Genomic DNA, 22,757 nt, shown 5'->3' on the forward strand with positions numbered 1-22,757 from the left:
CCCCTCATCACCTTATAACGGTTTGACCGTGTGTGGCATTGACGAAAGCCTGTTTCGAGGAAGAGAGTGAGTAGGATTAACACACCAAAGTCAAACATGTGCAAAAATAGGTGAATAATACGAAGTATTTTCATCTTATAGCTAATTTGTAAACAGTGAAGGAGAAGTATTTTCAGCTTGACAATTGTAGGAGAATATAATCTACTTTATATATCTAAATACTATAAGAAGATGTTCAGAGAACTGGCTCTAAATAATTTGTCCTTATACCATAACCCCTAGGAAGTACATGCAACTATCTCTTAAAAGGAAAAATATAAAGGTAGGATTTCCTATTTAGTTTAATCAAACATTGCGGGCAATTATTAAAAATGACTTAATGTTTATTTTGTGCAACTACAAGCAAGACAAATACTAGGGTACAAACTAAATTTTGTGTAATCACCTTGCTATCCAAAAAGGGAATCACGTACAAATTCAAAAATACAGATCCATCTGTCTCTTAAATGCGAGTTTCAATTTTTTATATAAAATTAGGAGCCAATTGAGTTACGGTTGCAAGGTTATTAAGCGTACACAAACAACGTTTATACTTGCAGTATATTTTGGAGAGAGTGGTTGTCTTGAATGAAACCATTCATGAACTTCACCGAAACAAAATGGGTGGTGTTATATTCAAGAGTAACTTCGAAAAATTTTATGATAAACAAAGTGACCCTTTTTTGCAGCAAGTGATGTGAATGAAAGTGTTTGAGCAGAAACGGCGTGACTGGATTGCACGTTTTGTTTGAGGTGGTAGTGTGAGAATAAGGGTCAATGATGATATTGGTCGGTATTATGAAACTAAAAAAAAGATCTGAGAAGGAGAGTTCCCTTGTCTCCTCTTCTTTTTAATATTATGGAGACATATTAGCTATCTTTATTGCAGTGGCAAATAAGGATGGCTAGATTGGTGTACCGATACCTCACCTGGGCTGTCTATTTTACAATATGCAAACTATACCGTACTTTTCATGGAGTAATAGCTTTGTGAAAGTTGTTAAAATGAAAATGATTTTATGCATATTTAAACAACTGCCTGGACTAAAAATGATTTTTCACAAAAGTGTGATCTTTTGTTTTGGAAAGAACAATGAAGAACATAACCAATATAAACACATATTTGGTGTTGAGAGTGGGTCTCTGCCTTTTAGATATTTAATGGTGAATAGAAACTAGTGAAAGATAACTTTGTAAGAAAGGGGCCGCCCTAGTAAGGAAAGTGTCTCTCATAGGGGGATAGGTCTGTCCTTATTAATTCCGTTTTTACTAGTTAGTCTATCAATGTTTATGCTCTCTTTTCTAAAAATGCCCAGAGAAATAAGGAAACGACTAGACTTTCATAGATCTTGCCTTTTTTGCGAAGTGATGAACAGAAAAGTCAATATGCGCTAAATAAATTGAATATTATTTGTCGTCCTAATTCCCAAGGACCAAGGGGGTTTGGAGGTGGATGTTCTTAAAGTAAAGAACATTTTTTTATGAAAATGTCTACATCAGTTTTTGAATGAGGAATAAATGTGGAACGAACTATTTCATAGTAAATACCTCCAACAGAAAACTCTATGCAAGGTTAAGAAGGCAAAGCCTACTGGTTCGCCTTTTTGGAAGGGACTCATGGGTGTCAAGGAAGAGTTTTTAAAGAGAATCAATGTCTTTTGTAGTAGGTAATGGTATGAAGATTTGCTTTCGGGAGGATACCTGGTTAGGAGACACACCTCTACATTACATTGTGCGATGGAAAAAATGTTATGGTTGTGAATGTTTTAGCGGAGGCTCCGTTGGATATTGAATTCAGACGGACATTATATGGGAACAAGTGGAGAAAATAGTCACACTTTGTTCAACTGTTGATGATGGTATATTTATCGAAAGAACCAGATTATTTTGTTTGGATCACAACAACCACATGACTTTTTATGGTAAAATCTATGTATGCTAACCTATTGAATGGACACACTAGATTTTCTCGTAAGTATTCATGGAAGACAAAGCTTCCATTAAAGATAAATATTTGTATGTGGTTCCTTTAAGGGTCTTAGAAACTAAAGTAACTTTGCAAAGCCAAAATGAAACGGTTGAAGGAAACGTACTTTCCGTGATTCATAAGAATCTATTCAACATGTATTTACGTTTGTCCCTTTACTCATCCTGTTTTGATGATAGTTGAGTTTACTTTTAATATTACACAACCAACTAATATCACAAACTTGTTGGGAACTGGTTACATGGAACTGGTAAACTAGAGAAAGCATGCACTCTAAGTGGGGTTTTGTGCTTTATTGTAGTATATTTGGAATTGCAGGAATGACTTGATTTTACAAGACTATAAATGTTAATTATTTATACGTTATTCACAAGGCTACATAATAGATTCATTTGTGGACTTTATCCTTCTGGAGGGGAAGACAGAGCCTATATAAATATTGGATGCAGACGTCTCTAGAGACAGCTACCTTCACCCATGCAGACTGGCGGAATTATAATAGAAAATATTTTGCTGACGTCTATATGTATTTCATCTGTTGTTGGCTGATTTTGTGGTCACCCTGAGTGATCCATAAATTATGAACTTTGATAATTAAATTACGCAATAAAAGGGTTGTAAGCATGGACCGATGCTGAGGCCAGGTTCCCCCTTACAAAAGGGAGTTCCTTGCAAAAGAAACACATGCCACTAGTATACGAAGAAATGCTCTCTAAGATGCAACAGGCCTTCCCTATGCAAACCCTTGACCCAACGGTGTAACCTATCAGACATTCTTCTTCGCTAACTGCTTGCTCCGTTCCTCCCAAGTCAAGTGAAGCCAGAGATAGAAGAGAGGTGGTGCTCCCATGTTGTAGGAGTATCCAATCAATCGGCTGGAAATATATTGGATGATTTCAAAGCAAAAAAATCACTTGGGCTCTGTTTGGATGTTTGTATTGGCAAGCTTGGTATTGCATTTGGTGTAATATCAACATCGTGGGATATTTGCATTGAGATCAATACCATTATTTGGGTATCTAGAATTGATATCTTAGTTGAATGCCAAATCTTATTTGGATGGTCAAAGTGATGTATTGCATTTGTATGAGTGTATGATCATGATACATGTTTGAAAAAGGTTTCTTGTGTAACTTTTGAATATATTTGAATCATTATATGACACAGCAACTTGCTATTCAAATATTCAGTATACCTGAACCATTTTGCCACATCTTCCCCGGAGCATATATCAGAACATGTATGGAGCAATAGTTTAGAATTCTACATTACGACATCCTGGTACTAATAAGAACCAACGTCCAAAACTGACAGACAGATCCCATGTAGTAATTCTGACAATCAGGTGTCCCATATCATGACAACGGCGATAACACCCACGCCAAGCACAACGGCGAGCCACCGGCCGATGGGCGTGTCAGCTGCCACGGTCCTCTGGGGCTTGTACCCCTTGGAGAGGAGGTGGTTGATTGAGACGTATATGAAGATGCCCGTGGCGAACCCCATGGAGATGGCGAAGATCCAATCTGCCACCTTACCCTGCGTGGTTGCGTCGATGATGATGCCGATGCCGACGCCAATGGGGCTGGAGATGGCGAAGGCAAATGCGTAGGCGAAGCAGGAGAGGAGGGGGCGGTTGGGGAGCATCCGTAGCAGCGCAATGCCCATGGCGATGGCCGCGAAGATCTTGTGCAGGCTGATGGTCCACAACGCCTTCCACGCGTCGGCCTTCGTCTCTGCAAGTGTGGTATGTTGATAAGCTCTAATTAAAGCGCATCAAGTTGCAAGCTTCAGATAGATATATCGGCAGGATTGATTCAGACGTTTATTTATTGCCGTTGAAATGAGCGGAACTTGTGACATGCTAAGTGAAGTGGAGGTCAATGGATACGCGAGGAGGTTGAAAGCGTCAGGGTGAGCATATATTCAAAGACTAGAACGAGTAAAAGTATACATGATAGAGACTGAAAAGAAATGTCGCATAAACGAAGGTAAGGTCAGGTAGGAGCCAAAAAGGATTCGCGATGGGCATCTTATTCGGGCTGTCCTTTGCTATCACTCTGACGGACACTAACGCAAGTTGGAGAATCTGACATGAGAGGTTCAAGTTGGTCCTAATCAGAGGTGTGACATGTATCAAATTGGTAGGAATCTCGCTATGAACCAACAAAGATGTCTGCTTCAGACTTAATTGATCCTTGAAAGTCCAAGTGGAGACAATTCTACGCAGTCACATGGAAACACGACGGGGATCGATCACATTCATATCAGTTAGTGTTCTTACCAGCGACTCCGATGGCGATGCCTTCGAAGACGGAGTGGAAGCAGAGTGCGGCGATGAGGAGTATGCTGTCGCCGAGGGTGCTGGCGTTGCGCAGCATGGATGCGGCGGAGTGATCGCCGTGTGCGTCCTGTTCAACATCACAAGGTCATATACAGTACGAAAATATACAGGAGCAGTTTGGTAGTCTGACAGAAATGAACAGAATAAGGACCGATTCAAACACTGAATTCAGAGGCTGTACTTACAGTTACAGCTGTTTGCGGTTGAGAGCTGTTGCCATTTGTGCCCATCAGCTTGCCCTCCTCCAGCGCCCCTGGAAATTAATTAATAAAAAGGATTCTGAAGATTGAGATCACGAGATATATGGAATCAAGACAGAGTATCTTCCGGCAATAACTAAACCAAGAATCGTGAAAACAGAGTAAGTACAGATTTGCATTTAACCCAACGCTCAGCTGCTACCTTTACACCGCCGGCAGGTAAGGTAATACAGCGCCAGCGGTGACGAAGCACGTGACGTGAGTTGCTCACCTGCGGTTGGTGTCGGGGCGGCCGCCGGCGCGGTCCTGCCGCGCGCGACGACGAAGGAGATGGCGCACTCGGCGAGCATGGTGAGGACGTACCCGGCGCAGGCGAGCATGAAGGCGAACGGGTAGGCCTTGTCCGGGACGAGGTCTTGGAAGGTCTCGTTGGCGTCGCTGAGGAAGTGCATCATGGCGGTGCCGAGGAAGACGCCCCCGGCGAACTGCGTGCCCAGCGCGAGGAAGGCCTCGTTCCAGCGCATGAAGTAGGGGGACACGCCGCCGGCCAGCGTGCCGACGAAGACCACGGCCAGGCACCACAGCTTCGCCGCCACCAGCCCCCGCGCCCGCAGGTTCGGCTTCTCGCCGCCGCCGCCGCCGTCCGCGTCCGCGTCGCCGTCGTCGTCGCCTCCCCCGCCATGGGCCCAGGCCGTGCTGACGGCCGCGCAGAGCCAGAGTAGGAGGAGGTGGAGGCGGGAGCTGGTGAGCGGGGCCATGCGTGCCGGTGACTTCTCCTTGGGAAACGCCGGGACTAATGGCTGGCGTGGCGGCGCAGGGGAGGAGTATGCGAGGGAATTTATACGAGGGCGGGAAGTTTGGAAGGGGATGACGTGTGGGCCCAGGCTGTGCGGGTCGATGGTTATAGTCCACGGTTGGTCGCTCCGGCCGGCTTGTACTACGTCTACTTTGTACTGCCGTGAGGGATTGTGGAGACTATATTCACGCGTCGTTATGCTAGACGTGCTCGCCGGCAGGTGGGGTCACTGTATAGTGGGTCCCGGATTACTGTGGGCGGTGTGCCGAGCGTGGGGAGTAGCGGTTAGCCTAGGGAACGTGGGAGGCGGGCGGTAGTACGACGGGGACAGCATGTTCCTGTCGCCGGCGACTTGGCCATGGACTTGTACGACGCAAAACCTGGATATCTTCTCCGATACCCTTTTACACAAGAGACAGCTCGATTTCTTTTCGGCGCTTCGTGAATTTTTTATTATTTTGATCATAAAAGAAATGTATTAATATCAAAAACATCTAACCTCTGCAACAACGTAGTACTATAATAAATGAACACATCGAAAATAAACTAAGAAAATAAAAGACTCATCGAAAAAATACATCCACCTCCTAGACAACTCCTAAACTCCACGCTCTCCAAAACCAACGTCTTCAAGAAGCAAATAGTGCACAAGCGTTATCGTCGCCCAATTAAAGATCTTATGTTTTCACTCCAAAGATATTCACCGCTCTTAAAACAATGCCTTCAACAAGATCATTGCCAATAAAGGCTAAACCTTCGATTTTCACCCTGAAATAAATGTAAGATTTTGAACTTCAAATGTCTTGTCTTGCACATTGCTTCTATGAAACCCAGAACACCAAGCACATCCATCAACAACGTAGAAACTCGATCCTCCATTGCTAGTCCTTCAATCAGGACTTGATGATATTCTCAATCTCCGACTTCACCATGCACCAAAATGTCACCTACTGGCAACAAAGAACGGAGCTTCGCGCGGCTCCCTCCAGAACCAAGCGATTGAAATAAAAGCATGGTTGCGCACGATCGAATACCACCCGATCCAACAAACTCAAGGCATAGGGTGCATTGTTACATTCACCAGCGGAGCCTTCCGGAACTAACCACTCTAGCCAGACCAAGAAGAACCGGCCTTAGGAAGTTCACCATCTTCGCACAAGAGGAACCCTAGGTCAACCAACTTTATTAGGTTGATCGGCAGACCTCCACAACGCCGCTCGCCGGTCGATCTCATTGGCTGAAGAGGAGGCCGCCATCGACCATAGACCCATCGACGAGTCATCCCCCCAACACCCACTGTCCACCACCAAGTACCACCAAGCACGACCGCACTACTGTAGACGCCGAATATGCAGCAGTCGGTGTCACCCCCGTCGCTAGCCGCATCACCAAGCCAACACCTAGCCGCCGCACCCCCACCAACCCCGCTACCGGACGGTGGTCATTGCCGTCGATCCAGCGCCTCCTCTACGCGTGTGACGCAAGAGGGAGACCTATCGCCGCCCAGAGCATCATGGAATTTTCCCGCGTGCATGCGCCGGTGGCGGCATGGAGAACAGAGACCGGGGGGAGGAAGAGGCGGCGGTGTTAGAGTTTTCCACCCGAGCCGCCTGACGCGGGGGGTGACGCGGTGGAGCAATCTGGATTTTTCTTATAAAGAATTAGGAAGAGGAACTACGTAGATGAGACCATATGGATTTTATATCTAAGATAAAATAAATAGGTTCCGATGATATTGTAATCATTCATAAAGATCAACTTGTTGTAAAATGGTTTTCCAAATAGATTTAAAGAGTTGACTAGGACGAGACAATGGTTGTCTCACTTATAGTATGGTTAGGGCAAATCCAACGGAGTGGCGCTACTTTGGGTGCTAGCGGGAAAAAAAGGAAGGAAAATCGTCCTAGCATATGTGCAAGAGTCCATGAGCTGCAACGCTAATATGGAGATGTAGGGACTTACATGATTAGGGAAGCAAAAGAAGACTAAGCGCTCGCACAGTGTGGATCATGACACCTACCGGCTTTCCCCTACCTCTCGCTTTTCCTCTTGTACGCCGCTTGAGCTCCCCCGGATCCAGGGCCGGTTGGCCTATCCCCTCTCCTCTCCAGTGGTGGCCAGCGGCGAGTAGGGCCAGGGTCCCCTCCTTATACAGCAATAGTATTAGTCTAGGATTTGGTCTAGTACTAGTTGTTGGCTTTATGCTATCGTTTTGGAGTGCTTCGTCGTGGCTTTTGGGCTAAGTTCGGCGACGGTTGGCGGCGGTTCTTCTCCTCGCAGTGCTCCTTTAGAAGGAGACAATGATGGAGTGGGGCTGCGCCACCGGCATCTCCGTCAACAATAAGGCCCAGGTTTGTGTCGTCGGTGAATCGGCCCTCTCCGCTTGTGGTGTTCGTCTTCTTCCTTTGGACCGCCATGGTGGCGGGACAAGGCGGTGGCCGGGCGTTGTCAGTGGAGAAGCAGAGGACTGACAAGGAAGCTGTGGTGCTGCTATTTCCTTGAGATCAACCTCGGCGGCTCTGCTTTGGCCGCCGACTCAAAAAGTCATAGGGCGACTGCTCCTGCTCCTAACGCGGTGACGTCGGGCTTTCAACCTACATTGGAGGCCACTTCAAGGATTCACGGCGACGTGTCGCTTCTTTCTGAAACCGAGTGGTGTAGTTCCCAATTTCGGTGTGGAAGGTCGCCGCTCGAGTCCTCAGTTCGTCGGCGGTTGCGCTGGACCTGATTGTGTTTTCCTCTTTTTATTTAGGGTCCATTTTGCATATGTTGAGGCCCAGATTGTAATTGTTCTATTTGATATGGATCTCTCTGTAATCTTTACCGCATCGTTGTTTTTAATGAGAAGCACCTAGGTCCATAGGGACCGTCCTTGGTTTTAAAAAAGGACTAAGCGCTCGCTGCTTTAGGGCCTGTACAGCTCAGAGCGCTTAGGTAGACGCTTAACGAGCTAAAATTAATACCACAAAATTCTACTTTTAGCGAAGTGCCAGGCCTTGTTTACCGACGCAAGAAGTTGAGTCGACGCCAGCCAAAATCCCTGGCTCGGATGGGAATATGGCATAACAGCATGGATTTTGACCCTAGCGCCTGGGCTAAGCGCCCGCGTTGTACATGCTCTTAGTATGTGTGATGTGACGCTGAGTGCCAGAATTCCAAAAGGCAACCGCTAGTTGACCAGGAAACTGATCGTGCCGTACGCTGCGCATTGTACATGCCTTTAAGAGTACTAGGAAGCAATGGCGCGGCGACACGCCGCGCCCGTGGCTCTATCTTTTCTTGTGGCTCTATCTTTTCTTGTATACATATTGTGTATGATCCAGGTTGATGGCAGAGGTAAGCAGATAATAGATGTCGCAATATTAAGAAAGCTGATAAATTTAGCCTATAGCAATAGCAGATATTTACACTGATGGCAAGGACAAAGCCAATGTATGGAATTAGATCTCTATTAAAAGGGGGAGTTCATTTAACATTTCTGATCAACACTACAAATAACATAAGGTAGCTGATGTAGCTGCTCTCCGTCTCTGCAACCTGTCAATGCCTTGCGTCATTGTCCACCTCGTCAGAAGAGAGGATGATAATTGTTTCCCTCTTTGGCACTCTGGATGGGCGAGAACAAATCTGCCAGCACTATTGTTCCTAGTCCATGCAGAGGACAGTGCGGGGAAATTAGTTCTCTAAGCAAGGTGTGCAGAGTTGTCGATCGGAGGGGATGTTAGGATCTTCGGCTTCAACTTGTTGTGCAGGAAGTTGCTCTAGGTTGCTAGGGAGGGCGACACAGGGAAGACAGAATCCAGAAGGACATCTACATGCTTGTCGAAAGATGATAAAATCAGTTGCAAACACTATTGAACTGAAACAAACTTCCATGCTCAAGCTGGAATACTGAATTCCAAACATCTTAACTGCGTCTATCGCGTAGAGAACTTATTCTGAGAAGTGATCCTACAAAACAAAGCAACAGAAGAACATGTTAATCAATGCGTATGCTTAGTACATACATAGATTATGTAATGGGAAAAAAATGAAAACCACGCATATGAACTAACATATCTACACATGACCAAGCAGTACATATGTCTGAGCAAACATCAAACTCTTAAAAACAGAAGCGATGGAAGGGAATGTTAACTAAAAAAGTGCACAAAAACGGAATGAAAAAATGCAAACAAAAGAAATTATAAGAGAGCTCAGTAGGGACGATGGCTGGCATTATTTTCACTCCAGTATCAGATATCGTAAGCCTTTGGCATGATGCGAGAAACTCCAACATGGGAGTGAGCAGAAAAGGCAGTGCTTTCAGTAGAAAGTTAAACCTGAAATAAAATAGCAATGAAAAATGATATCAATTAATCAAATATGCAGGATAAGTACATGCAAGAGCATGAGAAAATGAACATCCATTGAAAAGCCACCTGATCAGGCTCTGATGAATATGCTGACGGTAGAGCAGCCTAAGATATTGGATTCTCTAGATTGAGCACGGAATTATCACCCAGAAAAAGCACCTGCAGACAAACCGTACCCATGAATCAAGGACGAAAGTCCACAAACATTTGAAGGATTCCCGTGCAAACCTGAAAAAATGACAGAAGATGAAATGGATGGGGGGGCAAATATAGAAGCCAGAGCGGTAACCAGACAAACTACGGAAACGTCAAGATGAGCTCCCTTCTCCATACGAACGGGAAATAATTCATGAAAAACAACTAACACGGCAGATTGCAAACCTGCAATTAGCAAAGAGTAAGTAAAATCGTAAATCCGGATAAAGCCTTATCAGGAGAGAAGTGAAGGAAAGAACCAAACAGCCTCTAGAGTCTACACTATAATGTACTCAATTGTGTGGATGACTCGATGCTGATTTATCTTGATTTATACAAAAAAAAAAACAGATCAGTTTGCTAACATGTAGCTGGGTTACAAAACTTTGTGATGCCAAACTTCATAAAATTAATTTGTATTGACTATACCACTAAAGCTGGCCTTCGGCTCAGCCTCCGACCCAGCCAACAACCATCATCACAGCAGGCAGCAACACACTTCCTTTCTATTGCAGAACCAAATTGGTACGAACGATATACCAACAAAAGCTATGCACAAAAGGGATTAAAGCAACACACTAATTAGGAGATTGTGTGTCTCGTTTGTAAATTTATGCTGTACCTGAAGTACCAACAATACTAAGGATACAATCACACAGAATCTGTTCTAGAACACATTTGGTTTCATGTATGCTTGTAGAACATAATAAATCACATCGTTATATATCATGAGTTCCTAACCTGCGCGTCAGATTATCTTTGGCATATTTCACAGAGACTCACTTCTTTCCATCTTCTTGCAGTACATTTGCAAATGCAAACATTATACCTTCATCAAACCATAGTCACACAATCAGATGCCAATTAGAAAGGAAAACGGGATTACAAAGCGAACATAAATTCAAATAAAACAAATTCTGACCTCTTATGCACCACTGGCTTCATTTTAGAGGAAAAAACATGACACTTCTGGAGAGGAAAGCATGGACTTCCTACGACCAGCAAGATCCACAGAGGAGAATTAAGATTTTCATACCTAACTGCCAAATAAAATGAATCTGCTCCAATCATCTCTTGGTCGGACATAATTGATACATGCGATTTATGGATTTTTGTTCTAAAAGAAAGTTGCAACTGAATAACGTTATTTAAAACAAAAGAGAGGACTTACACTTGCCATTACTCCACCTCTGAAATTTCTCTTGGTAATATCTCAATTACTAATTAGATACTTGCTCCTTCCTCTCGTGGCACGGTTGATCTAGAAAATATCAGAAATGACTAAGAGGACACATCCAATGAAAGGTTAAATAAAACCAAGCAAATCTCCTGAATTTGGAAACAAAACTCACCAGGTCGCGTGTGACCCTGTTTAGCAGCACGGGGGGAGCAGATGGAGGATTGGGAGGAGCACAGGTAGGGCTGCTGGAAGTGCAGAGCCACCTCCATCCCAGCGCCCCTCCACATCCAAGCACCGGCGGCACTCCTTTCACCAAAATCTCATCAAAGGGAACACAAACGACGATCTCTCCGTAGGGAGACCTGTGCAGGTAGCAGCGTCCTCTCCGCGGCCCGCCGTCTACCTTGCTCATCCGCACCAGCTCCCCTCGGCTACCTTCTGTACCGGCCCTTCCAGCTCCAGCGTGAGCTCCTCCAACTCCCCACGGCTCCCGGCCGCCGGCCACCGGCCCTCGAGCACCTCTTCTGTGTCTAGAGACGGTCGCCCCGTTTCCTCACAGGAGATAGCAGAGGCGGTGCGGCCTGGGGGAGAGATCAGAGGGCAGAGGATAAGTCCCCAATCAGCGGCAAGGGAATAGAAAAGGGACACCTAGACTCTAGCACTGCTGAAAAGTGGACACGTTTGAAGAAAAAATCTTGACTCACCGCAATGAAAACTCCACGGCTGTAAAACCGAAAGACCAACTGAGAGCGCAATTACCGGAAACAAATAAGTTACCAAACCGGTAGCCGGTAACCTCACGTTTAGGAAAAAAAGGAAAGTGAAAACAACCGATCAGCCAAAACGCCACAGCGTCAACAAACCATCGCACGCGTCAGGCGATAATTGGAAAAACAAACGGATAAATAGCTCATCTACAGTGCATGAGTCAATCTAGGTGCGGTAATCTGATGAACTTTTATATAGTGTATTATGTTGGGATTACTAGCAAGAACTGCCTATGAAATAGTGGTTGAATGTTTAAAAAGCGGTGTTGCTAAACGAAATTTTAGCATAGAACTAGTACTCCCTCAGTCCCATGTGAATCTAAAGGTATAATTGTTGCACCCCCATGGGGCTCTCACAGCGATCATCGCATGTGAACCGTCGGATCTTTTCACCAATGCATCTCATCCGTTGATTCTGGGCAGGAGACAGCGCTCTGATTGGCCTTCCTTGCGTGTGGGCGTTCCTTCCACTAGCAAACCCCATGTAACAGCTGTGTCTTACCCGCCTCCAGCTGCACGTGGATCCCACCTTCAGCCAGATCCGCTTGTCAGTCGTTGCGGGTAGCCAGTTGATTGAAACAGCTGAGGGAAAGACAGACCCACCAGGCTAACGTGAGACAAAACTGGCACCCAGCCAAACCCTATCCATCCGCCTCGGCCCTTCTCCTCCCCCTCGTGCCTCTCCTCTTCCCCGCCGCCGCACGCCTCTCCTCCTCCCTGCCGCCATCGCTCCTCTCTCCTCCAGCCTGCTTCCTCCCTGGGCTCAACAGCCTGCTCCCTTTCGTCGCGCCGCCGGCTCTATCCTCCTCCATCATCAAGATTGACAGGAGCAGTGGTGGCCGCCGATTGGAACAACATCGGCAACATGGACGTTCACAGGCAGAGCACGACCAGAGGAGGCGGGCCAGAGCACAGCCGACCAACAGCGGGGATCAAGGATCCGACAACGGCGAAGCACAGGTGGGTTGGCGGCCTGCCCCAGCCTCATCTTCATTGAGAACCTGCAGGTTTCTCCCCTCTCTCCCCCCTCTCTCCCCCCTCTCTCTATGTGTGTGCGAAATATACATGGATTCATCTCTGCTAGATCCATTATCCTAATGCAAGACATGAACTGGCCAGGTTTTTAACTTTGGATGCATCCAGATCTGAAGGAATGCGTTGTTTTTTCCTGTGCTCTATTGATGTAAATGAGCACTTCTCATGTTGATTGTTTGCATTTTTCATTCAACTTTTTTGTTGGAATTGATCCAGGTCCAAACAAGATTGCGGGGAGATGAGGTAGACGCCTCAGGAAGCCACGAAGAACTCGGTTCAGTTTGGCTCTGGGTGGTTTCCCTTTCATTCTTGCAAAGGATGTCCTTTCGGTCATGGTTCTCTCTTGTTCGTGTTTGGTTCAAACCTTATTCAGGTTGGTTTCCCTTTGGATTTTGTGTGTTTCTTTTGATCATTCAGTCAATTTGTTTTGGTTAATTTTCCTGCTACTATTCACAGGTTAATCTCACACAGGTTAATCATACAGTGATCTAAGATGGCAGGAGGTGTCTTTTACATAGGAAAGCATCAGTTTCATTAACTGGACACAAGGTACTTTTGGTATATATTTGAGTTATGTGCTCTGGATATAGGTACAAGATTAGGTGATAGGACATACGAATTTTTGTGCCCTCCTGCCTAGATTAGTTTCCACCCTTTCCTGACACGCGACCATGTCCATAGGTGATGTTCTTACAGTTTATGCTCAGATGGAAGAAATAAATTGATCTGAAATTAGATTTATGCAAGCATGATGTTTTATCTCTGAAATTAACTACTCGATATATTTTATGTTTTATCTCAGTTGGGCAAGACATCCAGGCTCTATCATTGATGAAATATATGAGAAAATTCCGGGAAAGATGTTTTTGTGCTCGATTATTTGAGACATGCATCACATAATATTTCTTATATTTCTAGGATCATTTCTGAACTATCTTATAGCTCGCTCTTTTTTTTGTCTAATAACAGATGTATTATATGGCTGACATTAAGCAGTGCTTCATTAGTGCCTCACCGGGTGTTCCGGGACAAATGCTTAAAAGGTCAAAACTGCCATACTTTGTACGTACTCTTCTTACGGGATATTTCATTGGTTCATGCCTGGACATGCTTTTAATTACATCTTAATCGATTTTGTCAAGGAAGCATGGTTTGCAATCGGACGCTGATGTGCTCTCCTTCTTGGCTGGTAGTTCTTCTCATTGGTTGTACACAAAGACACATATAGATGGCCGATCAACAATATTGGAAAGGGAGGATGATACGATCACGACGAGGATTTGGGACAACTAAATGTAAGTGTGGCTACCTATGTAATATCCATTTTTTCTGCAGTTCGATTTTTTTTGACATTTTAACCGTAAGAGGACTGCTAACATAATTGATTGATACACCTAATTTATGAAGGTGAAGAAACCTTCAGACATTACTAATTAATGGAGTGAAATTGGCAGGGCAGAGATTTGGGGGAAGCTAATTGTAAGTGCATCTACCTATGCCATATCTATGTTTTTCTAGAAATTAGTGAGTGGTTCACAGTGAAGTTACTAGAAAACTAATCAGCATATCTATGTAATGTATTGGTTTCACTAGCTATGCCTGGGTTCGTATATATATAGGTGTTTTTCTGGACGTTTGATATTTTGTGGGATGTGGGCGAACAGTTCCGAGCATGCGGAAAATTGTCTCCGAGTAACCAATTATGTTGATTTATCCGGTAGGAGCAGCGTGTTCTTCATAGAAGACATGAGGTTCTCTCTCTCTCATGTACGGGAAAATCTCATCTTTGTTTGTGCAGATCCATTTTTGTCTGTCTTGATAAAAATCCTAGCTAATATGGTTGTATGTACTATTTAAGGACAAGGAAATGGCCTAGCTGGTGACCATTGGAGATGTAAAATAGCCAAAATTGTTGTTGTCGTTGGACCAAGGAGAAAGAGGAGCAGCGATGGGGGTTCCAATGTGCCATCGCCGCTACGCCCATTGCCAGCGCCTAGCAAGGTACCTTCCCAAGTTCCAAGTTCTGCTCTCTTCATGGTTGCTTGTTGTGTTTGACCGTGCGCGCTTTCCTAGCTCCACGCTGGTGTTGTTTGTAGCCTACTAGGTTGTGGTTGGTGTTGCTGGTATTTTACTTCAGGTTGCATGATCCACGGTTGATTTATGGTTTGGGTGAGCTGGTTATAGATTTTGGCGTTTGGCATAAGGAGCACGATCTGCCGCATTTCCATGGCATTGAGACGAGGTGATCCTCTTTTCCTCCTTAATTATCCCTTGACCATGTTTTGACTTAATCCCCATAAATCTTATGTATATATGATATGTAATCTGTTACTACAAGGTGTGTGAGAATAATCCAAAGAGGCTGCACTACATAATTAATCTATGTGATACTTTAATCTGCAAGCTCTAGGTGAGTACCTACTATATTTGATTTTTTCGTGTGAATTATTGTTGCCAGAGCTAGAAGAAATCAATAACTTAATAATTTGTAATTATGCAATGCTGATAGGGGAGGCTACAGGGCTCTGCCTCCTCTAACCCAACCCCTCATCTGCTCCCACGGTGCTAAAGTAACACAACAATGCAGAGATGCACAAAGACGTTGAGCCGACATGAGCTGTTGTTGATTCGCTGCAAAAGGTGTTTTCCTTTGATTTATCTTCATGTGCTTTTTTTTCATGTTCTGAAATTACTTAGCTTCCTAAATAGGTTTGCACCCATGGGTTCAGTTCTCCTTGCCTTTGATGATGTAAGTGTGTTGTTTCTGGGTCCTGGAAGAGATTTCTAAATACAGTGGTTTTATGGTTTGTAACATTCCCAAGAAGCTATAACTCATCTCTCCCGCATTTAGTTTATTTATCATTGTACAGATGTAGACCTGCAGTGATTATGATTTAAGATTTTGGATCTGTAGTTAAAAATTTATTAGTAGTACCTAATTATGCTAAATATTCAGTATTTTTATTTTCTTTGTGCATCAGTTTAGCATTAGCAGTGGAAGGTCTTGCCAAAATCTGGCCCTTCACACTGGTAAAGGTCGGACCTTTCTGGTTTGAACCATGGAGCTAATTGGGATATGTATTTTTCTCCAGATCTGCATTAGTTTAGCAAAGTCCATAGAATATTCTATGTGAGTGTTCTTACCCTGTTTAGGAAAGTGCAGGTTGTCAAGGAAGCGATTGTAATAACTTGATAGACACAGCACTGCTAGACTGGAAGGTAATTGTTTGTAGATCAAAGTATGCAGAAATAGAAATAACTTTTCAGGCAATATCATTTTGTTATGTATAATGGAAGTATTTAGTTTGGTGTGGTGAAGTAATCATTGTAAGAATCAAAATTGCATCATATTCATGTATTATTCCTTCTGAGCGGTCACTGATCCTCTCCCTAATCGCATTTTTCTCCATCTCTTTACCAGGCAGGAGGACCGTGGAGTCGACTAACTGCTCAAAGACAATGCCCGAAAGGGTACTTTTATGAATCCCATTCCTTCCTCTCCTCATGGATTATTGCTGCGTGCGATCGTGTGTGCCTACTTGGCTTGCTTGCTGGTCTTCTAATGTTCATCTGTTGGCTTTCTTGCTGCCTACCAGGTTGGTGATTGATGTTGCTGGTATTTTACTTGAGGTATCAATGATTAATGATGGATTTCTGGTTGGGTGATCTGTTAATGGCCATTGATACTTCTGTAGGTAAGTTTGGATAAATCAGGTTTGATTCAACAATTAATTTGTGTTTCTTGCCACATCACCTCTAGCCTCCATTGCGCTAACTCAATATGTTGTTTTTTGTTTGCCAGTGTGTTGTTCCCCGGCGAAGAGAAAATCTTTGAGCAGTTCTATATACATGTGGTATTTCTTTGGACAAGAATTGATGGTGGTGATTGATTTCAAGTGAAAAACTTCTAGGTTAAATTAAGTACATATGCAGCTAAATTTTGCTTTCATGATTTTATTGTGTCGTCTCTGATTTAAAACTTAGGTTTCCTACTGCAGCTACACCTTGCACAGTAAAAAATAATATTAGACGCTATGCTTCTTTGCTTTATTCGTGACTGAAGCTAAACTATATCTATATCCTCTTAAGTTGTATTCATTATATTATTTACTCACCTTCGTCAATTTAATTCTAGCGTTTTGAGAAGGAGAAGGATCGTCTGAACAATGGATGTACTGAAGTGGATCCCGTGGTTCGGCGAAACTGACGCCCTTGCTGGATATGCATTCATTGATGGATCTTACATGATGTCCTGGCTAGATAGCTTATATTGATTGTGCTTGAAGTGAAAGTAAAAGAAGTACAAAAACAAGTGATTTCTGAATTGTCAGGTTATGGTTTAGGCAAACCATTGTGTCATAAAAACTGCTATTTATACCAAGCCTTTTTGTTGCTGTCCAATCTTAGTATGTCAAAAACTAGAAATGCCTAAATTTCAGCTTAGTTTATGTTGAGGCGTCAAAGCCCACATTAGTTTTTTGTTCTAAATTGCATTATCACTATTTACATTGCATGTCAAACAAGGCGGAGCTAATTTTTGCTTAAACATGAGCATATTTTCAACTTGCTACATTCAAATGGCGACTTATATATTTTTTGTGTAAGAAGTCATGTGCTTATGTTTCATACTTCTATCCCTTCGTAGTCATGCACTGCACAAGCGCCTAGAGCCACCGCAGGTCGTGGCGAGAAGGATCATGTGTGGGAAGCAAAAATCAGAGGAACATCCAATACAAATTCTTTTGATGTCAGTTATGATTGCAGAATCCAAAGCTGATCAAGTGCATGGTATATTGACGTGGTATATTGCATACTATTTTCTAATGAGTAGAGTATAGTCAAGTGTGATCACTAGCATTTTTTCTCCAGAGGTGGAGATGAGCATGAAGCTATCGCTGCTCAAGCCATGGGAAAGGAGAAAAGAGCAACGCCAACATGCATGTTTGCCCACACTGGATTGTACTTGCCTCAAGAGGATTCGCAAACATTGGTTTATAAACATTGGTGCAATCTCAAACATGTATGATGTGAATAATTTATCATGTCTAGGTACAATCTCAAACATTGGTTTATAAAGGGATTAAAATCCCAAATCTAATATCAAAACTTTTGTTAGTTTATTCCCAGTACCCATGTTCCAATGCTCTTTCTTGCCCGCATAGTTTGTGATACTTTTTTTTTCCTTGCAGAGTGATGCCTTGAAGTAAGATGATATCTGGTCTACATCTATTTTCCAGATTACTCAAGCTATTGCTTTTATCCTCCAACTCGACTTAAAGTTAATTCAGTTGGAAGAAGAAAATGGCCAGGGACAAACAGTATAAAGGTATCTCTATTTACTTTTCCAATCTTATCTATTTTCATCTACAATTGTTTTGTTTTCAAAGGGGACATTTATGTAGCACTATTTCAGTTTGAGCAAATGGCCAGGGAAAATGACTCTTTGATCTCCATATGGGTAAAGTCATTCAGCTACGAGTTTGAGTATGTAGCACTATTTCAGTTTGAGTAGTTTGGCCAAATAGAACAGTGAGTTTACATTGTTGTAACTATTTCAATTTGAGTATGCAATTTCGCAGACAGCCAAGCGGACGAGCACCTAACGGTTTCTGGATGGCCGCACCTGATTGGTTCCTCTCCGTCAGCACCGCCCCTTTTAGAGGTGAGATACCCATGTTTAGATCAGAGAAAGGGTAAAATACCGAAACAAATCAAAACATGATTAATACATGTGAATCAGACCGTCGCTGAGCAGTTGGGGAGAGGGAGAGAGTTTCTTACATGTTATGTCGTTTCTCATGCAGTTTGTGCTGGGCAACCTTGGACTAAAGATGGTTTGGTCGGAGTAAGGAAAACAAAACTGAGGTATCTATTTCTATTACACCATGGATAATCTTTGTGTTCATAGTTTGTCATAGTGCAAGAATCTTTTTAGAATTATTTTGGTAGTCGAGCATACATGGAAAAATACACCATATGGTGCGTCATATTATCAAGGCCTGAATAGTAAATGTTATATGCATTGTAAATCAATACATGGTAAGGAGATGTCAACTAGCTGCCGTAATTTATTAGCATGCATGGTTAGGTTGCATTGGTAGTAAGCATCATGTACCAATTTTAGACTATATGGATCGTTCGTATGAAAATATTTTGATACTTATTTGATACATGCGAGAGAAATGTTGCTGAACATTCAAATCGAAAACTTCTATTTGTCCTGAAGTAGTTTGTATAGATAAGTGGAACGTGTGCAAATCTGGATTATTGAATCCAGTTCAAAATCACTGAAAAGTAACAGTAAAAATGTTGTGTTTTGAAGAAATAAAGTGCAACTCATTAATCTGAGTTTTGAGTCCGAGAAGCAAAGTTAAATGTGTATAATTTCCATGTACTACAATCTGAATATTTTACACTTATGTTCATTAGAATTATGGCACGGTTTCATCTTTCATGGTCTGCTAGCATACTTACAGAAATGTACTTTTTCTTATATGATGCATGGTTTGCGTAGTTGGCAATTCATAACTATGATGCTTCAAATATTTATTCTGAATAAGGTTATGTTGAAGCTTGGACATACCAGAGATCAACCCGGCGAGAAGCAAGTATATACCAGGAAACCAAAGAATAGAAGAATGTATTTTGTCCAGACGATCACTGCACCTGCAATGGAAAATAGAAGCCACTTATGTACCACTGCCACAAGTATCTACTATAAAAGCTCCAAGGAAAACACTTAGTTAATATGGAGAAAGCAATATCGACAATGGCTCTGTAATTGTAAGAACTAACTTTCTTAGGTCGGTCATAGCTACTACATAGGGATAGTAGTGTTTTCATATATTGTTGAGTTTCATGCTACACTGCTATATGCTTCAAAATCAATTCATGAACATACAGATCCAGCCTGACTCAATCATTTTTATAAGTGCATATGAGTACAGTCAATTGGTGCTTTCTATCACCGTACGCTACATATAGGTTCCTTTTTACATGCAGACTCAGTGTTGATAATCAACGTGCATGTCTGGGTTCGTGTTAAACTGCTAAATGACAAGATTCTTGCTCTATTTTTATGACGACTATCATTTTCCGTCATTTTATAACATGTAAAATTATGCAGACTTAGTGCTGGTAATCAAACAAAAATTGGTTATCTGAAGAGGAAATGAAGATTTTAGTACTCCATTTGGTTCAAAATAATTTCCCAAAAATAGATACCATTTTTTGGGAAATTATTTTGAACTTGAGGGAGTAGCAGAAATAGTGGTAGTATATAAATATAATGACATGAAAAGTTATGTAACCATGAGGTCTGGTCGGCTGGTGCATGCCTGTATGATAACGGGCTGGAGCTCAACAAACTAAGACCACAATATTTTGTTGGAAACCTGACCACCTCAAGCTAGAAATCTTGTTCCACATTGAACTTCAGAATAAACATGAAAGCATGCCACGTTCTAGAAGAGAAATTGACTTTAAACGGCGGAAACATCCCGTGTTGGCTCCTCTAGATATAAGCATAATAACTTCATAGGCAACAAGACCATACCAATTTCCTCAACCTCCAGCTCTGTGCTCACCACACCACAGTACAACGAAGATTCTAAACAGCATCATCAAATGAATCTAGCGTGCCCTTCAGAAACACCAAAATGCATCAGCTCCTAAAGCAAATCTATAGCCCAGGTACGATGCGAAGTCAACAAAGAGCACAACAATCGAACTGACCTGGGGTCCTGCACGGGGCGAGCTTCAGGTGGGGATCCAAACTCCCCAATCCGGCCGGTCACATCGTGCGGATCAAAGAACACAGGTCCAAAAACCCTCCATAAATAGAAAGCGGAATAAATAGGAGCACGGGATACACTAGACAGAACATCGGATGAAAATAAGAAATTAATTCGCGGAGACAAACCTCCCACGCCGGCACCAGACCCCTCCGGCCGTCCTGCTAGCCGGCCCCTCTTCCCCTCCTGCTAGCCCGCCGGCTCGTCCCCCTTGTCACCGTCCTTGTCTCGCTGTCTCTTTCTATGCCAAAGTTCTTGTCCGATGAGACTCACCCACCGCCCACCGCCCAGACAAAGAAGACACGCGGCGTGAAAAGTCATGGGAGTAAGCGGGCACAGTAAAAGCAAATGGGTACAATAGAAACCGAACAGAAGAGCCTGAGCCCGTAAAAGACATCAAGATACGCGCAGCCTTATAACGATCCAACGGATAGAAAATTGACTCTTCGTCAATTGAAAAACAGCTAGCGATCAAGTAAGAAAAGTATAACTAAATTGGCGAAGGAAGGTGCGGTTCCTTCTTCCCAGCCAACAAAATTTGATCAATACTAACATAACGTGTTGAAACAGCTGAAATTCTAGATAGCTACAAGCAGAAAATAATCAAACATCAACAATAATGTGCAAAGCTTCAATGTGTATTGAAAAACATGTTGTCATTGTGTGCCCCTGGTTTTTGCCCGAATGAGCATGTCCGCTTCTTCTTTCTTTCAACAAATCAAAATCTTTTGCTGGTTAGCTACGATCTGCAAGTGTGACTTGTTGAAGGTCGACAACGAGCTGTGCAGCGCGAGGGACCTGATCCCTTGTGGCCAAACATGGCGGCGTGGAGGGCCAACAAATCCGTGGTGGCGCGAGGTCAACCAGAATCGGCGACAAATGGAGAAACAAACTTCAGGGCTGCGACGAACCGCTAATCGAGTAGCAAGGGGCGCAACGCAAAGCCCACATAGGGAAACAGATTCAGAGACCAAAATTCTTGGTTTAAACGGCTGCAAAAAAAATTCCAAGTACTAAACCAGTCAGATATAGGTGGCAACGCGTGCCGTCGCGGCATTGAGTGATTGCAATGCATGTATGCCATATTTTGATAGGATCGCGGTGGGTCAACCATAGCATATGAGGACACGGACCATCTCCAATGTCACAAAGAATTCTCAAAAGATGTAATTTATTTCCTTTATCCTAAGTTTATCGTATCGACTTCGTTTTTTGAATCTAAGAAACATATTATCATTTTCCACCTAATTTTTACCGTCGTTACACAAAGTCTGCATCGAGTGTGCACCGACACGAATTCCACGGATCATGCGTCAAGGCCCGCCCTTAAATATAACCAGCTTACCGAGCTTTGGATTTTTACGGCCTTCGACTAATAGGCTTTCAACTGATAGTATCATATAGTCAATTTATATCTCAAGTCTACAAACAATGCATTCATTTAGCACAACTTTTTTTTTTTTGCTTTACCAGCTATTCTTTTTTTTATGTTGCCTTGTATTTGCTTTATCTGCTAACATGTGATATTCATAGTTCATTTTCTTGCTTCTAAAAGTAATGTTGCATATAATCTATTTTAGGCTCTTGATCTGCAACATAGTTAATGGTTGAATGCTATGATTATCCTGTCTACCTATTAGCATTGTATCACACAATCTGGTTCAACTCTTTCTGTTTACATATGTTTCCCGCTATTTTCTTTTCGCTTTCTTAGGTTGGTGATGCAAGCCCTAATTAGATTTATATTTTCTTTCGAGTTTTATACACCATGTACGACAATGCATTGCCTATATAGATGATGATTTCGGTGTTCCTTCCTTGCTTTTGTTGCTCTTGGCAGAATCCACAAATGTTAGTTGCTATAATATATTTTCTCCTGTTCCCTGATTGTATATAAATGTTTGTTTCTTTGTTTGTAATTTATTGTAGTTCGCTGTGTTTTGTAAAACCTAAAAAGATTTTTTTATAATTCTTCACCTACACACGAGTCCCACGGGATCGTGCGCCAAGGCGCACATCTAAATCTAGTATCCAAGAATGCTGCCTAGAGGAGGCTGAATAGGCGA

At 42.9% G+C, this 22,757-nt stretch overlaps 1 protein-coding gene and 3 long non-coding RNA genes across 13 annotated transcripts; 3 read left to right on the forward strand and 1 right to left on the reverse strand.

Moving 5' to 3' along the window:
- Positions 1–3,197: 3,197 nt before the first annotated feature.
- Positions 3,198–5,461, reverse strand: LOC124702645 (zinc transporter 2-like). 2 transcript variants are annotated; one of them, XM_047234807.1, is made up of 4 exons: positions 4,842–5,461; positions 4,562–4,623; positions 4,311–4,437; positions 3,198–3,762 (listed from the first exon to the last, which is right to left on the reverse strand). In XM_047234807.1, exons 1-4 carry the CDS (start codon positions 5,326–5,328, stop codon positions 3,368–3,370), a joined length of 1,071 nt encoding a protein of 356 aa, XP_047090763.1. In that variant the 5' UTR covers positions 5,329–5,461; the 3' UTR covers positions 3,198–3,367. The 2 variants fall into 2 exon arrangements, with proteins under 2 accessions (XP_047090763.1, XP_047090764.1); XM_047234808.1 differs by lacking the exon at positions 4,562–4,623 and having other exon boundaries at positions 4,807–5,461.
- A 7,724-nt stretch (positions 5,462–13,185) lies between these two features.
- Positions 13,186–14,132, forward strand: LOC124698586. The gene is made up of 4 exons (XR_007001012.1): positions 13,186–13,271; positions 13,370–13,447; positions 13,868–13,960; positions 14,045–14,132. It is a non-coding gene; the product is annotated as an uncharacterized LOC124698586 (long non-coding RNA).
- A 474-nt stretch (positions 14,133–14,606) lies between these two features.
- LOC124702648 lies at positions 14,607–16,099 on the forward strand. 2 transcript variants are annotated; one of them, XR_007002576.1, is made up of 6 exons: positions 14,607–14,649; positions 14,757–14,899; positions 15,083–15,140; positions 15,237–15,308; positions 15,408–15,538; positions 15,608–16,099. It is a non-coding gene; the product is annotated as an uncharacterized LOC124702648 (long non-coding RNA). The 2 variants fall into 2 exon arrangements; XR_007002577.1 differs by lacking the exon at positions 14,607–14,649 and having other exon boundaries at positions 14,684–14,899; positions 15,486–15,538.
- Positions 16,100–16,313: 214 nt separating this feature from the next.
- Positions 16,314–19,643, forward strand: LOC124702647. Of its 8 annotated transcripts, none has more exons than XR_007002569.1 (10): positions 16,314–16,369; positions 16,495–16,593; positions 16,701–16,809; positions 17,034–17,686; positions 17,768–17,947; positions 18,088–18,224; positions 18,312–18,382; positions 18,478–18,560; positions 18,703–18,763; positions 19,459–19,643. It is a non-coding gene; the product is annotated as an uncharacterized LOC124702647 (long non-coding RNA). The 8 variants fall into 8 exon arrangements; XR_007002570.1 differs by having other exon boundaries at positions 17,544–17,686; XR_007002571.1 differs by having other exon boundaries at positions 16,701–17,686; positions 18,301–18,382.
- The last annotated feature ends 3,114 nt before the right edge of the window (positions 19,644–22,757 follow it).

This window comes from Lolium rigidum, chromosome 3 (genome assembly GCF_022539505.1).
Source record: "Lolium rigidum isolate FL_2022 chromosome 3, APGP_CSIRO_Lrig_0.1, whole genome shotgun sequence".
NCBI lineage: Eukaryota > Viridiplantae > Streptophyta > Magnoliopsida > Poales > Poaceae > Lolium > Lolium rigidum.